This window comes from Panulirus ornatus, chromosome 28, assembly GCF_036320965.1.
Source record: "Panulirus ornatus isolate Po-2019 chromosome 28, ASM3632096v1, whole genome shotgun sequence".
Lineage (NCBI taxonomy): Eukaryota > Metazoa > Arthropoda > Malacostraca > Decapoda > Palinuridae > Panulirus > Panulirus ornatus.
The window spans coordinates 15,241,713-15,259,339 of record NC_092251.1 but is presented as its reverse complement, the minus strand read 5'-3'; the positions used below and the strand labels follow the sequence as shown (position 1 = coordinate 15,259,339).

The window sequence follows — 17,627 nt, the reverse complement described above, 5'->3', positions numbered from 1 at the left end:
AGTGTTTTTTTCATGTACAGAGAGGATACATGACAGTAGGTTGGTGCAGAAAGTATTCAGGTCTAAGGTAAAAGGAAATAGAGTGAGGGGGAGACGGAAAACATCATGGGAAAGAAAGGGAAAGGACTGTATTAAGGAACATACCCAAGAAGGTTTGGGTTGGGAATCTGAAGCTTCATGTGACTCTCTCCCTCTCTGTCTCTGACTCTCTCTCTCTCTGACTCTCTCTCTCTCTCTCTCTCTCTCTCTCTCTCTCTCTCTCTCTCTCTCTCTCTCTCTCTCTCTCTCTCTCTCTCTCTGGGTAAGATGCATCAGATTTTATAGATATAGGTAGAGATATGTTCTGCAAGTCATGCTAATTTTCCAAATACATTATTGTGCTGAAAATCGGCCTTTTGCCAAAAATTGAATTTATTGGTAAGCATATTTCAATGATATTCATTTTTCACTTTTCAGATCAAAAGATAGTTATCGTTCTCGTGAGGAGAAGCCTAAATTTGTAACCTGCAAGGAAGATCTTGAAAAAGTGCGCGTTTCCCGTCACAAGATGGAACGTTTTGTTCATCTACCTGTCTTCTGCAAGGCAATTATTGGTTGTTTTGTCAGAATAGGGATTGGGAATTTCCAAGGAAGACCAGTTTATAGGGTAAGTGTAAGTCATTTTTCAAAAGCTTTGTCTCTCTGTTCAGATCCATCTTATAAATAGTTTGTGTTGATAGCATCTACAGAAGTTTTTGCACCAATTAGATGTTTGTGGAAGGAAGGGTCACTGTTTGTTGTGGTAAAGATGGGTATGTTTGAAGGTATAGTAGTCCTGATAGTGTTGTATGGATGTAACCCTGGGCCTTGAATGCAAAAAAATGAAGAAGGTGGCTGTGTTGGAAATGTAATACTAAATGATGATATTTGGGATGCAGTAAGATGATCTTGTAAGGAGTGACTGTGAGAGAGGCATGTTTTTTAACACAGTTTGATTGTGAGGAACTGTCTGAGGTATGCAGAAATGGTTCCAACATATGGAGAAGATGAACAAAGAGAGACTGCCTATGAGGATCTATATGTAAGTGAAGGGAGCATGAGGAAATACCTTCCTTCCTACCTATGAGTATCTCCAACAGCAGTTTGCCAGAATGGCAGGGTTTGTGCATAGCACTTGGCACATGTCATCCTTGATGAGTAATACTGTTTTTACCCACTGCAATGCAACTTACATAGTTATCAGTTAAAGGCTTACGAAGGATTGGCTGTAACCATAGATATTTCTATAGTTGGTTCATATATGTATTGCATTTCTCTTATTGCATTAAGTAATCTTTTTTAACTTTTTAGCTGAACTCTTGTATAATACATTTTTGTCAATATCATTTTGGTATATTCCCAAGTATTATTCCAGTTGAGAGTAAATGTGAATAAGAGCAAGGATATTAGATTCAGTAGGGTTGAGGGACAAATCAATTGGGATGTAAGTTTGAATAGAGAAAAATTGGAGGAAGTGAAGTGTTTTAGATATCTGGGAGTGGACTTAGCATTGAATGGAACCATGGAAGCAGAAGTGAGTCACAGGGTGCGAGAGAAGGCAAAGGTTTTGGAAGCAATAAAGAATGTGTGGAAGGAGAGAACGTTATCTCAGAGAGCAAAAATGGGTATGTTTGAAGGAATAGTAGTTCCAACGATATTATATGGTTGCAAGGCATGAACTATAGACAGGGTTGTACAAAGGAGGGTGGATGTGTTGGAAATGAAATGTTGGAGGACAATATGTGGTGAAAGGTGGTTTGATTGAGTAAGTAGTAAAAGGGTAAGAGAGATGCATGGAAATAAAAAGTATGGTTTAGAGAGCAGAAGAAGGTGTGTTGAAATGGTTTGGCCGTATGGAGAGAATGAGTGAGGAAAGATTGACAAAGAGGATATATATATGTCAAAAGTGGAGGGAACAAGGGGAAGTGGGAGACCAAATTGGAGATGGAAGGATGGAGCAAAAAAGATTTTGAGTGATTGGGGCCTGAACATACAGGAGGGTGAGAGGCATGCAAGGAATATAATGAATTGGAACGATGTGGTATATTGGGGTCGATGTGCTGTCAGTGGACATGCTAAACGTCTGGGGTAAACCATGGAAAGGTCTATGGGGCCTGGATGTGAATAGGGAGCTATGGTTTTGGTGCATTACACATGACAGCTAGAGACTTGAGTGGGATTGAATGTGGCCTTTTTTGTCTGTTTTCCTGGCGCTACTTGGCTGAAGCAGGGGGTAGTGATGGTGTTTCCTGTGGGACGGGGTAGTGGCAGGAATGGATGAAGGCAAGCAAGTATGAATATGTACATCTATATATATGTATATCTCTGTGTACATGTATTCTATTTTTTCTCATAAACTTTGTTGCCATCTCCCGCATTAGCGAAGTAGCGCAAATAAACAGACGAAAGAATGCCCCGACCTACCCACATACACATGTGTATATATAAAAGTCCACACACGCACATATACATACCTATACATTTCAACATTTTTTTTATTATTATTATTTATTTATATTTATTTATTTATTTTGCTTTGTTGCTGTCTCCTGCGTTAGCAAGGTAGCGCAAGGAAACAAACGAAAGAATGGCCAAACCCACCCACATACACATGTATATACATACACGTCCACACACGCAAATATACGTACCTGTACATCTCAATGTATACATATATATACACACACAGACATATACATATATACACATGTACATAATTCATACTGTCTCCCTTTATTTATTCCGATCGCCACCTTGCCACACATGGAATAACAACCCCCTCCCCCCTCATGTGTGCGAGGTAGCGCGAGGAAAAGACAACAAAGGCCCCATTCATTCACACTCAGCCTCTAGCTGTCATGTAATAATGCACTGAAACCACAGCTTCCTTTCCACATCCAGGCCCCACAGAACTTTTCATGGTTTACCCCAGACGCTTCACATGCCCTGGTTCAATCCATTAACAGCACGCCGACCCCGGTATACCACATCGTTCCAATTCCCTCTATTCCTTGCACGCCTTTCACCCTCCTGCATGCTCAGGCCCCGATCACTGAAAATCTTTTTCACTCCATCTTTCCACCTCCAATTTGGTCTCCCACTTCTCCTCGTTCCCTCCACCTCTGATACATATATCCTCTTGGTCAATCTTTCCTTACTCATTCTCTCCATGTGACCAAACCATTTCAAAACACCCTCTTCTGCTCTTTCATCCACACTCTTTTTATTACCACACATCTCTCTTACCCTTTCATTACTTACTTGATCAAACCACCTCACACCTCATATTGTCCTTAAACATCTCATTTCCAGCTCGTCCACCCTCCTCTGCACACTCTATCTATAGCCCATGCCTCGCAACCATATATCATTGTTGGAACCACTATTCCTTCAAACATACCCATTTTTGCTTTCCAAGATAACGTTCTCGACTTCCACACATTCTTCAACGCTCCCAGAACTTTCGCCCCCTCCCCCACCCTATGATTCACTTCCACTTCCATGGTTCCATCTGCTGCCAAATCCACTCCCAGATATCTAAAACACTTTACTTCCTCCAGTTTTTCTCCATTCAAACTTACCTCCCAGTTGACTTGTCCCTCAACCCTACTGTACCTAATAACCTTGCTCTTATTTACATTTACTCTCAGCTTTCTTTTTTCACACACTTTACCAAACTCAGTCAGCTGCTTCTGCAGTTCTCACCTGAATCAGCCACCAGTGCTGTATCATCAGCGAACAACAACTGACTCACTTCCCAAGCTCTCATCCACAACAGACTGCATACTTGCCCCTCTTTCCAAAACTCTTGCATTTACCTTCCTAACAACTCCATCCATAAACAAATTAAACAACCGTGGAGACATCATGCGCCCCTGCCGCAAAACAACATTCATTGAGAACCAATCACTTTCCTCTCTTCCTACACGTACACATGCCTTACATCCTCGATAAAAACTTTTCACTGCTTCTAACAACTTGCCTCCCACCCCATATATTCTTGATACCTTCCACAGAGCATCTCTATCAACTCTGTCATATGCCTTCTTCAGATCCATAAATGCTACATACAAATCCATTTGCTTTTCTAAGAATTTCTCACATACATTCTTCAAAGCAAACACCTGATCCACACATCCTCTACCTTTCTGAAACTACACTGCTCTTCCCCAATCTGATGCTCTTTACATGCCTTCACCCTCTCAATCAATACCCTCCCATATAATTTACCAGGAATACTCAACAAACTTATACCTCTGTAATTTGAGCACTCACTTTTATCCCCTTTGCATTTGTACAGTGGCACTATGCAAGCATTCCACCAATTCTCAGGCACCTCACCATGAGTCATACATACATTAAATAACCTTACCAACCAGTCAACAATACAGTCACCCCCTTTTTTAACAAATTCCACTGCAATACCATCCAAACCTGCTGCCTTGCCGGCTTTCATCTTCTGCAAAGCTTTAACAACCTCCTTTCTGTTTACCAAATCATTTTCCCTAACTCTCACTTTGCACACCTCCTCGACCAAAACACCCTATATCTGCCACTCTATCATCAAACACATTCAACAAACCTTCAAAATACTCACTCCATCTTCTCATATCACCACTACTTGTTATCACCTCCCCATTAGCCCCCTTCGCTGAAGTTCCCATTTGGTCCCTTGTGTTACACACTTTATTTACCTCCTTCCAAAACATCTTTTTATTCTCCCTAAAATTTAATGATACTCTCTCACCCCAACTCTCATTTGCCCTCTTTTTCACCACTTGCACCTTTCTCTTAACCTCCTGCCTCTTTCTTTTATACATCTCCCACTCATTTGCGTTTTTTCCCTGCAAAAATTGTCCAAATGCCTCTCTCTTCTCTTTCACTAATAATCTTACTTCTTCATCCTACCACTCACTACCCTTTCTAATCAACCCACCTCCCATGCTTCACATGCCACAAGCATTTTTTGCGCAAGCCATCACTGCTTCCCTAAATACATCCCATTCCTCCCCCACTCCCCTTACCTCCTTTGTTCTCACCTTTTTCCATTCTGCACTCGGTCTCTCCTGGTACTGCCTCACACAAGTCTCCTTCTTAAGCTCTTTTACTCTCACCACTTTTTTCACCCCAACATTCTCTCTTCTTTTCTGAAAACCTCTACAAATCTTCACCTTCGCCTCCACAAGATAATAATTAGACTTCCCACCAGTTGCACTTCTCAGCACATTAACATCCAAAAGTCTCTCTTTCACGCCCCTTTCAATTAACATGTAATCCAATAATGCTATCTGGCCATCTCTGCTACTTACATACGTACACATATGTATATCTCTCTTTTTAAACCAGGTATTCCCAATCACCAGTCCTTTTTCCGCACACAAATCTTCAAGCTCTTCACCATTTCCATTTACAACACTGAACACCCCATGTACCCCAATTATTCCCTCAACTGCCACATTACTCACCTTTGCATTCAAATAACCCATCACTATAACCCGGTCTTGTGTATCAAAACTGCTAAAACACTCACTCAGCTGCTCCCAAAACACTTGCTTCTCTTGATCTTTCTTTTCATGCCCATGTGCATAGGCACCAATAATCACCCATCTCTCCATCCACTTCCAGTTTTACCCATACCATATGCATTTATGGACATATATGTATATATATGTATGTGTGTATATGAATGGATAGGCCATTCTTCATCTGTTTACTGGCGCTGCCTCGCTGATGTGGGAAGCAGCGATTATGTATAATAATAATAATTATAATAATGTTAAGCTTTACTTATCTTTTAGATGTATTTTTTGCACATAATGTATAACAGTGAATATTTACAGGTTGCAGAAATAACGGAAGTATGTGAGACTGCAAAAATCTACCAGTTGGGTAATACTAGAACCAACAAAGGACTACGTCTAAAGTGAGTTACCTTCATCATGTTCAACTTAGCTGGAAAGAATGTGTTTAAGTAGGGACATGATGTGGGACTGAATGTAAATATATAAGGTCTCAGTTTTCATTTGACAAATGCTCCATTTGCTAAAATCAGATTTAATAAAGAACAAAAGCAAATGTGAGTGAAGGTATAGGTTTATGAGTATGTCACATTATTATGAATGGTATGTTCCACTTATAGATGAGGGTGGTACATAGAGAATCAACAGATATTCAATTCTTCATCCATCTTTATATGAATGAAGCCTAGTCCCATTGTTATACATATGAATCATTTACCAAAGACTCGTTGAATGGGGTTGATAGAGTTTCTTTGTGGAAGGTATTAAGATTATATGGTGTAGGAGTAAGCTGTTAGAAGCAGTGAGAAGTATTTATCAATGGTGTAAGGCATGTGTATGAGTAGGAAGAGAGGAGAGTGATTGGTTCCCAGTGAGGGTCAGTCTGTGGCAAAGGTGTGTGGTGTCACCATGGTTGTTTAATTTGTTTATGGGTGGGGTGGTGAGGGAGGTAAATGCATGAGTTTTGGAGAGAGGGGTGAATATGTAGTCTGTCAGGGATGAGAGGGCCTTGAAGTGAGTCAGTTGTTGTTCATCGATGATACAGCACTGGTAGTTGATTCTAGTGAGAAACTGCTGAAGTTAGTGACTGAGTTAGGAAGAGTGTGTGAAGGAGAAAGTTGAGAGTAAATGTGAATAAGAGCAAGGTTTAGGGTTTAGCAGGGTTGAGGGACAAGTTAATTGTGATGTAAGTTTGAGTCGAGAAAAATAGAGAAAGTGAATTATTTTATATATCTGGGAGTGGACTTTGCAGAGAATAGAACCATGGAAGGAGAAGTGATTCATAGGTTGGGAGAGGTGGTGAACATTCTGGGAACAGTGGAGAATGTATGAAAAGAGAGAACGTTATCTTGTAGAGCAAAAATGGATATTTTTGAAGGAATAGTAGTTCCAACAATATTACATGGTTGTAATGCATGGGCTATAGATAGAGTTGTACGGAGGAGGGTGGATGTGTTGGAAATGAAATGTTTGAAGACAATATGTGGTGTGAGGTGGTTTGACTAAGTATTGAAAGGGTAAGAGAGATGTGTGGCAATAAAAAGTGTGGTTGAGAGGGCAGTAGAGGGCATGCTGAAATGGTTTGGACATATGGAGAGAATAAGTGAGCAATGGTTTACAAGTAGGATGTGTGTGTCAGAGGTGAAGGGAACTAGAAGTGAGAGACCAAATTGGAGGTGGAAGGATGGAGTAAAAAAGATTTTGAGTGATAGGGGCCTGAACAGACAGGAAGGTGAGAGGCATACAAGGAATAGAGTGAATTGGAAAATGTTGATATACTGGGGTCAACATGCTGTCAGTGGACTGCACCAAGGCATGTGAAATGTCTGGGGTAAACCATGGAAAAGTCTGTAGGGCCTGGATGTGGAAAGGGAGTTTTGGTTTTGGTGCATTACACATGACAGTTAAAGACTGAGTGTGAAAGAATGTGGCCTTTTTTGTCTGAAGGCTAGCAAGTATGGATATGCACATGTGTATGTATGTATGTGTCTGTGTATGTATATGTAGGCATATGGGAATACCTGGTCTAAAATGAGAGATATACATAAGTATACATATGTGAGTAGGAGAGATGGCCAGAGGGTGTTATTGGATTACTTGTTAATTGATAGGTGTGTGAAAGAAAGACTTTTGGATGTTAATATGCTGAGAGAGGCAGCTGGAGGGATGCCTGATCACTATCTTGTGGAGAAGGTGAAGATTTGTAGAGGTTTTTAGAAAAGAAGAGAGAATGTTGGGGAGAAGAGAGTGGTGAGAGTAAGTGAGCTTGGAAAGGAGACTTGTGTGAGGAAGTACCAGGAGAGATTGAGTGCAGAATGGCAAGAGGTGAGAGCAAGTGAGGTAAGGGGAGTGGGGGAGGAATGGGATGTATTTAGGGAAGCAATGATGGCTTGCGCAAAAGATGCATGTGGCATGAGAAAGATGGGAAATGGGCAGATTAGAAAGGGTAGTGAGTGGTGGGATGAAGAAGTAAGATTGTTCATGAAAGAGAAGAGAGAGGAGTTTGGATGATTTTTGCAGGGACGTATTGGAGATTACTGGGAGATGTGTAAAAGAAAGCAGCAGGAGGTCAAGAGAAAGGTGCAAGAGGTGAAAAAGAGGGCAAATGAGAGTTGGGGTGAGAAAGTATCACTAAACTTTAGGGAGAATAAAAAGATGTTTTGGAAGGAGGTAAATAAAGTGCATAAGACAAGAGAACAAATGGGAACATCGGTGAAGGGGCAAATCGGGAGGTAATAACAAGTAGTGATGAAGTGAGGAGATGGAGCGAGTATTTTGAAGGTTTGTTGAGTGTGTTTGATGATAGATTGGCAGATGTAGGGTGTTTTGGTCAGGGTGGTGTGCAAGTGAGAGGGTCAGGGAGAATTGTTTGGTAAACAGAGAAGAGGTTGTGAAAGCTTTGTGGAAGATGAAAGCTGGCAAACTGGTGGATTTGGATGGTATTGCAGTGGATTTTATTAAAAAAGAGGTGACTTTGTTGTTGATTGGTTGGTAAGGATATTCACTGTATGTATGGATCATGGTGAAGTGCCTGAGGATTGACAGAAAGCATGCACAGTGCCATTGTACAAAGGCAAAGGGGATAAAGGTGAGTGTTCAAATTACAGAGGTATAAGTTTGTTGAGTATTCCTGGGAAATTATATGGAAGGATATTGATTGAGAGGGTAAAGGCATGTACAGAGCATTAGACTCGGGAAGAGCAGTGTGGTTTCAGAAGTGGTAGAGGATGTGTGGATCAGGTGTTTGCTTTGAAGAATGTATGCGTGAAATACTTAGGAAAACAGATGGATTTCTAAGTAGCATTTATGGATCTGGAGAAGGCATATGATAGGGTTGATAGAGATGCTTTGTGGAAGGTTTTAAGAGTATATAGTGTGGGAGGTAAGTTGCTAGAAGCAGTGAAAAGTTTTTACAAAGGATGTAAGGCATGTGTACGAGTAGGAAGAGAGGAAAGTGATTGGTTCCCAATGAATGTCAGTTTGCGGCAGGGGTGCATGATATCTCCATGGTTGTTTGATTTGATTATGGATGGAATGGTTAGGGAGGTAAATGCGAGAGTTTTGGAGAGAGGGGCAAGTATGCAGTCTGTTGTGGATGAGAGGGCTTGGCAAGTGAGTCAGTTGTTGTTCACTGATGATACAGAGCTGGTGGCTGATTTGGGTGAGAAACTGCTGAAGTTGGTGACTAGTGAGTTTGGTAAAGTGTGTGAAAGAAGAAAGTTGAGAGTAAATATGAATAAGAGTGAGGTTATTAGGTTCAGTAGGTTTGAGGGACAAGTTAATTGGGAGGTAAGTTTGAATGGAGAAAAAGGAGAGGAAGTGAAGTGTTTTAGATATTTGGGAGTGGACTTAGCAGTGGATGGAACCGTGGAAACGGAAGTGAGTGACAGGGTTGGGGAGGGAGCGAAGGCTCTAGGAGCGGTGAAGAATGTGTGGAAGGCGAGAACGTTATCTCAGAGAGCAAAAATGGGTATGTTTGAAGGAATAGTGGTTCCAACAATGTTATATGGTTGCAAGGCATGGGCTATAAATAGGGTTGTGTGGAGGAGGGTGGATGTGTTGGAAGTGAAGTGTTTAAGGACAATGTGTTGTGAGGTGGTTTGATCAAGTAAATAATGAAAAGGTAAGAGAGATTTGTTATAATAAAAAGAGTGTGGTTGAGAGATCAGAAGAGGGTGTGTTGAAATGGTTTGGACACATGGAGGGAATGAGTGATGAAAGATTGACAAAGAGGATATATATGTCAGAAGTGGAGGGAAGAAGTAGAAGCAGGAGACCAAATTGGACCTCTTGGTCTTTACCACATATTTACAAAGGGACCATTTATTTGTGCACCATAGAACCTTGAAACCCCCTCCAGTAAAGAGCATTTCTTCATGGATTAAGGAAATGTTTTATCGGCTCAAAATGTGCTTTACACCTGAGCACGTGAAGTGAGAAAAGTGATCTCTTCCTGAGGTCTCTTTAGAAGTTATGAATAGAGGAAATTAGGAAAAAGAGTCTTTGGCACTAGTCTTCCATCATTATCAGATGGCACCTTAGTTTAAACATAGTTGATCTACCCTGTATGGCTCAGATTCTTTCTCCAGGAGAGTTAGATTCCAAGATAACCCCAAATCACCATTAAAGATATACATTTTTCCTATTGGACTTAGTTTTGTTGTAAAGGTTTTCTGTAAATTCTCTTCCTTCATGTGGGCATGTTATGATGCTCATAAAACTGACTGCAGAGGAGAGGAATGTAGCTTTTGAAAAAGAAAAAAATTTTTCTTCTGGGCAGTGTCCTCATTATCAATTTTTCCCTTGGATTTCTTAATCTCTCATGCTTTCCCATCCTTTTGGAATTTTTTCCTGCATCTAATGTGGCTGTTTCTTGGCTTGGTTCCTGTAATATTTGAATTATGAGCTTATAATGGCTGGTAGTCAGTGGGTTAATGATGCCATCCTGGTGGTGATAGGTGATTGGCCAAGGTATTCGGCCCAAAATGAACAAACAATGGTTATGATTAAGTGGTAAACAAAGGGAGATGATGGCTAGTGCTCCTTCACCAGAAGTACTTTGGTCTACTCTGACCTTCATTTTTATGGAGATTATCTGGGAAATCTTTTATTCCTGCAAGACACTGTCTTGGAAAAGTTTTTCATTTTTCACAACTTACATCTTTGGGCCAACATGTCATTTACCATATGATTTACTTTGCCATACCATTTTAAAAACTTTTTTTTTTATCCTTGATCACCGTTTCCCACATTAGTGAGGTATCACCAGGAGCAGATGAAGAAAGGCCACATCTGCTCACTTCCATTCTGTAACTGTCATGTTATGCACTGATACTGCAACTTCCAGTGCTTACAATAGTCATTTCATATTATTCTGTACTGAATCTGCCCTCTGAATTCCATCTGTACATTGCAAGTTTTCAGTATATGCTGCACTTATTTTCATGTATTCTGACCTACTTAAACTTGAAATTCTCATCTATGCTATTCTGTTATGAATTACCCTTTCATGAAAGTGAGATATCCATCATGTGATCATAAACGAACTTTATTTTGTTTTTGTTTATTTGACTTTTTTATATTTCTTGTTGAATATTAAATTCGGCCTCATTTTATAAGTACTGGATTTTACTTATACCTCTTAAGAGATAAGTTAGACTTCATTGGCAGTTAAGGTTGCTCTTGTCATTTCCAGGTCCCATACTAATCCATCCCCCTGGCCTAGAAGATACTATCCCATGAAAGTGAAAAAGAACATGAAAGGCTTGAGGTTTATGTATGGATACAGTATTGTACTAGAAAATTGGTGTTACTGGAGTCTGCTTGCATTAGGTTACACCCTGAGTGAAAAATCATCTATGATGATTGGGATAACAAGTTTATCAAAGAACCTCTTCCTCTAAAGGAGTCTGCATTTCCATGCTATTGGAAACCACAGTCTTGGGATGCAGGAGGCTTTAGAAAGGTCCTGCATAACAACAGGACTATCTCTTAAGAAACTGGTCTTGGATAATTTTTTCCATGTTTGTTCCTCATTTGCCACTTTAGTGAGGTAGCACCAGGAACAGACTAAGAAATGCTGCGTCGGCTTACATTCATTCTCTAACTGTCATGTGTAATGCATCAAAATCTCAGCTTCCTATCCTCATCCAGGCCCCTCAGACAGATAATTACCCTACAGGTAATTAGCTTAAAGATAAAGATACTTGGGAATAAAATGGAGAATTTGTTTCTTTTCACAGACATGGTGCACATGAAAGAGTCTTCCGTCTAGAATTTGTTAGTAACAGCACCTTCACAGACTCAGAGTACAGTAAGTGGGTAGAAGACTGTGCAGCACATGGGACAGACCTTCCAAGTATGGAGCATGTTGAGCAGAAGCAGAAAGATATCCAAGATTTACTGTACTACCAGTTTAGTAGCGAAGACATTGACAAGGTAATTCTGCCATCATTATCTTGACTTCTTAATTTGTGACATTTTTATGAGCCTGATTTTGAAAAACAAAAGTGCATTTTTTTTTCAGATGGACTCATATTTTTTGAATTTTTGAATACGTGGGCTTAGGTGTGAGTAAGATGGCAATGTGTGTTTGTATTTGTGGCTATGGAAATCACTCATTAAGCAAAAGGTATTATGCTATTTCATTTTCTAAACTTAGAAGTACTGTGCACTTCCTGCTGCTTTTAGGATATACATAAAGATTTGATGTCACACAGAAAAATACAAATAAGTGTAGTAAATATGGGATGTATTTAGGGAATCAGTGATGGATTGCGCAAAAGATGCTTGTGGCATGAGAAGAGTGGGAGGTGGGTTGATTAGAAAGGGTAGTGAGTGGTGGGATGAAGAAGTAAGAGTATTAGTGAAAGAGAAGAGAGAGGCATTTGGACGATTTTTGCAGGGAAAAAATGAAATTGAGTGGGAGACGTATAAAAGAAAGAGACAGGAGGTCAAGAGAAAGGTGCAAGAGGTGAAAAAAAGGGCAAATGAGAGTTGGGGTGAGAGAGTATCATTAAATTTTAGGGAGAATAAAAAGATGTTCTGGAAGGAGGTAAATAAAGTGCGTAAGACAAGGGAGCAAATGGGAACTTCAGTGAAGGGCGCAAATGGGGAGGTGATAACAAGTAGTGGTGATGTGAGAAGGAGATGGAGTGAGTATTTTGAAGGTTTGTTGAATGTGTTTGATGATAGAGTGGCAGATATAGGGTGTTTTGGTCGAGGTGGTGTGCAAAGTGCGAGGGTTAGGGAAAATGATTTGGTAAACAGAGAAGAGGTAGTAAAAGCTTTGCGGAAGATGAAAGCCGGCAAGGCAGCAGGTTTGGATGGTATTGCAGTGGAATTTATTAAAAAAGGGGGTGACTGTATTGTTGACTGGTTGGTAAGGTTATTTAATGTATGTATGACTCATGGTGAGGTGCCTGAGGATTGGCGGAGTGCGTGCATAGTGCCATTGTACAAAGGCAATGGGGATAAGAGTGAGTGCTCAAATTACAGAGGTATAAGTTTGTTGAGTATTCCTGGCAAATTATATGGGAGGGTATTGATTGAGAGGGTGAAGGCATGTACAGAGCATCAGATTGGGGAAGAGCAGTGTGGTTTCAGAAGTGGTAGAGGATGTGTGGATCAGGTGTTTGCTTTGAAGAATGTATGTGAGAAATACTTAGAAAAGCAAATGGATTTGTATGTAGCATTTATGGATCTGGAGAAGGCATATGATAGAGTTGATAGAGATGCTCTGTGGAAGGTATTAAGAATATATGGTGTGGGAGGCAAGTTGTTAGAAGCAGTGAAAAGTTTTTATCGAGGATGTAAGGCATGTGTACGTGTAGGAAGAGAGGAAAGTGATTGGTTCTCAGTGAATGTAGGTTTGCGGCAGGGGTGTGTGATGTCTCCATGGTTGTTTAATTTGTTTATGGATGGGGTTGTTAGGGAGGTGAATGCAAGAGTTTTGGAAAGAGGGGCAAGTATGAAGTCTGTTGGGGATGAGAGAGCTTGGGAAGTGAGTCAGTTGTTGTTCGCTGATGATACAGCGCTGGTGGCTGATTCATGTGAGAAACTGCAGAAGCTGGTGACTGAGTTTGGTAAAGTGTGTGAAAGAAGAAAGTTAAGAGTAAATGTGAATAAGAGCAAGGTTATTAGGTACAGTAGGGTTGAGGGTCAAGTGAATTGGGAGGTGAGTTTGAATGGAGAAAAACTGGAGGAAGTGAAGTGTTTAAGATATCTGGGAGTGGATCTGGCTGTGGATGGAAACATGGAAGCGGAAGTGGATCATAGGGTGGGGGAGGGGGCGAAAATTCTGGGAGCCTTGAAGAATGTGTGGAAGTCGAGAACATTATCTCTGAAAGCAAAAATGGGTATGTTTGAAGGAATAGTGGTTCCAACAATGTTGTATGGTTGCGAGGCGTGGACTATGGATAGAGTTGTGCGCAGGAGGATGGATGTGCTGGAAATGAGATGTTTGAGGACAATCTGTGGTGTGAGGTGGTTTGATCGAGTAAGTAACGTAAGGGTAAGAGAGATGTGTGGAAATAAAAAGAGCGTGGTTGAGAGAGCAGAAGAGGGTGTTTTGAAATGGTTTGGTCACATGGAGAGAATGAGTGAGGAAAGATTGACCAAGAGGATATATGTGTCGGAGGTGGAGGGAACGAGGAGAAGAGGGAGACCAAATTGGAGGTGGAAAGATGGAGTGAAAAAGATTTTGTGTGATCGGGGCCTGAACATGCAGGAGGGTGAAAGGAGGGCAAGGAATAGAGTGAATTGGAGCGATGTGGTATACCGGGGTTGACGTGCTGTCAGTGGATTGAATCAAGGCATGTGAAGCGTCTGGGGTAAACCATGGAAAGCTGTGTAGGTATGTATATTTGCGTGTGTGGACGTTTGTATATACATGTGTATGGGGGTGGGTTGGGCCATTTCTTTCGTCTGTTTCCTTGCGCTACCTCGCAAACGCGGGAGACAGCGGCAAAAAAAAAAAAAAAAAAAAAATGATTTCTATGAGGGACTGATTCACCCTCCTTACTAAATCTTATTTTCACACAAAGCAGCATGGGTATTGAAAATATCATATATGATGCACCACATGGAAAAATTGATCATGTAATGCTTAAGTTTTACCATGTGGTAAACAAGGAAGTTAGAAGTGCAGAGACGGGAAATTAATTGATAAAGGGTTATAACCAGAGAAACTACTCAGAACTTATCAATTTCTATAGTAGCATAGATTGGTATATGGAGTTTTGTGAAATGTACTATGAAGGAGTGGGAACACTTGTACCTTTAGCCTCAAATACAGATGGAATGTCATGAAAGAGGGAAGAATGGTTCAATCTCTCTAGAGATGTAATTGTTGATGTCAAAATTAGGTGAGCTTAGAGATGTGCATTGGTAAGAGATGATGCTCTGGAATAGGACAGAGTTCCCCAGAGTGAAGTCAACAAATCATCTAGATTGTCACATGACAGTCATATAATACTGCAAACTGTCACATTACCATTCCATGCAAAAAGCAGAGTGAGGTTTGTAACACATGTGATCATAGAGAGCTTCACTTGTGGGGATAAAATGAATGGGGAAGACTTTACTGTTAACTAAATATTGTCATGTGTTTGTTTGAAAGTCTTAATCTGAATTTTAAAAGCAATTGTCCATAGTAGGGAAGTTAAAGATTTAAGGTTAAACATCTGGACAGTCTTGATGCTGTTACAAATATAGGTTATTTAGGGTGCTGATGAATAAGATTTATGTATATGTGACAAATAATGTTGGAAGATGATCCACTTTAGTTGTTATTTTATTGAAAATGTAGTTTGAATATTAAATAACTTTAACCTTTTTATACAACTAACTATTGATACTTTTTATTGTCAGATAGTTGAGGAGAGGGCTCGATTCAACCATAATCCCACTAACTTTGCTGTGGCAAAGACTTTACTAATCAAGGAAAAAGATATTGCTGCTCAAAAAGGTGATGATGAGGTGAGTGTAACATTTTATTGACATTGGTAAAGATATCTCCCTTGCTTTAGTTCAGTATAACACGCTTTCGTACTTGGCAAACAAGGACCCACCTCAGTAGACAATTTGTCGAATAAGGGGAATGGGACATATTAATCACATACTCTGTCAGTATATGTACAGTATCTCTCTCTCCTGTTAATAAATACAGAAAATATCATACAGGAATTGATAACTATTATCTCTATCTATCCATCTGTATCTTTGGTGCCTACTCCCTTTGGGAATTCCTTCATGGGGGTGGCCATGGCAAGAGAGTCTCCATGACATGTGAACTCCATTGCCAAATCTTAGCCTTTTGTTCCTCACCTTTGACAAGTCATTGGCAGAGAACAACTTTATTGCAGTGTTTTCAGAGGCTCTTGCATAATGGTGCTACTAACAACTTCTGCCTAATGTGCCTGCCAAATGTCCCAGCCTAATGTTGCAACTCGCTACTTCTACCTAAAGCTCCAACCTAATGTTCCGATCTACTACATCTGCCTAATGTTTCTTCCTAAAGCTCCTGTTTAATAATCCTGCCTACTACTTTTATCTTGTGCTACCATTTTCTCAAAAAGCAGGGCTAGCGCATAGTGCTCACTGTAGGAAAATTTAGAATTACGAAGAATGAGTTGTTTGAATTGATTGTAGTCAAATGTTATGTGTGATAAAATGAGATTGTATGTTGAGAGAATGCCAGCAGTTCACATGTTGTTGAGGCAGAAAGAAAAGACAGCACCGTGGGCCAGAAAAGTGCAGCATGACAACTGCTGAAGTGCTGGCTCACTAACCTTCCTGATGCCCTGGTAGTTGGTACCAGTGTTATACCTTCCATGTCATTGGCTGCCTAACAACTACAGCATACTAGTATTGAATAAGATAATATGAAGATACTGAAATAATAAACAAATGTGTTAAAACAAATAAGCATAAACATCATCTGAATGCTTGAAATGAAAAAACTAAGTACAGAGGAATACCATTCAGGCTTGTATAACTACATTATACCGTAAAGGAATAGTGATTACACTGAAATCAAGAAACAGATAAATTACTTTGAAAAATAAGATGTCTTTTATCAGGCAGTTCAAAAACAATGAAGGGACTTTTTTTTATTCTGCAATGAATAAATAAGCCAAGATGAATAAGCTGAAAATTACATGTTTGATAGGTGATAGTAGAAATGAGTATTTGTTGGGAAAATATAGAAGGGCAATAGTAATCAACAATAAACAGAATATTTCAGGGTTAAGATTGTGAAAAAAATTGGGATATGATGTCATCATGGAAAAATCTTACAGAATATGAAATGCAAGCATTAATGATATAATTATTGATTCATTAGCGATTTTAAGTAAAGGCAAAGTAACTTGACCTAACTGTGTTATGAATGTGAAAGTGGGAGATTCATTATATGTATTATACTTGTTTGCTGTCTCCTGCTTCAGTGAGGTAGCACCAGGAAATAGATGAAGAATGGCCCATCCACTCATATACATACACATGTATATACATAAATGCCCACACATGCACAAATACATACCTAAACATTTCAACGTATGCATGCATATACATACACATACGTATACATATATACACATGTACATATTCATACTTGCTGCCTTCATCCATTCCTATTGCCATCCCACCACGCTTGGAATGGCACCCCCCTTACCCTGCATGGGTGTGAATTAGCGCTAGGAAAAGACAACAAAGGCCACATTCGTTCACACTCAGTCTTTAGCTGTCATGTGTAATGCACTGAAACCACAGCTCCCTTTCCACATCTAGGCCCCACAAAACTCTCCATGGTTTACCCCGGATGCTTCACATGCCCTAGTTCAATCCATTGTCAGCATATCGACCCCGGTATACCACATCGTTCCAATTCACTCTATTCCTTGCATGCCTTTCACCCTCCTGTATGTTCAGGCCCTGATCACTCAAAATCTTTTTCACTCCATCCTTCCACCTCCAATTTGATCTCCCACTTCTTGTTCTCTCCACCTCTGACACATATATCCCCTTTGTCAATCTTTTCTCACTCATTCTCTCCATGTGACCAAACCATTTCAGTACACCCTCTTTTTT

The 17,627-nt window shown here is 40.1% G+C and overlaps 1 protein-coding gene across 2 annotated transcripts in view; it reads left to right on the top strand.

The window, feature by feature from the left end:
- The window catches only part of LOC139757861 (RNA polymerase-associated protein RTF1 homolog), a 325,058-nt gene that overhangs the window by 242,308 nt on the left and 65,123 nt on the right, over positions 1–17,627 (top strand). For both annotated transcript variants that reach the window (XM_071678765.1, XM_071678766.1), the window contains 4 exons: positions 457–646; positions 5,859–5,941; positions 11,780–11,975; positions 15,408–15,515. In XM_071678765.1, coding sequence (XP_071534866.1) covers positions 457–646; positions 5,859–5,941; positions 11,780–11,975; positions 15,408–15,515 — 577 coding nt within the window. The remainder of the gene's footprint in view (positions 1–456; positions 647–5,858; positions 5,942–11,779; positions 11,976–15,407; positions 15,516–17,627) is intronic.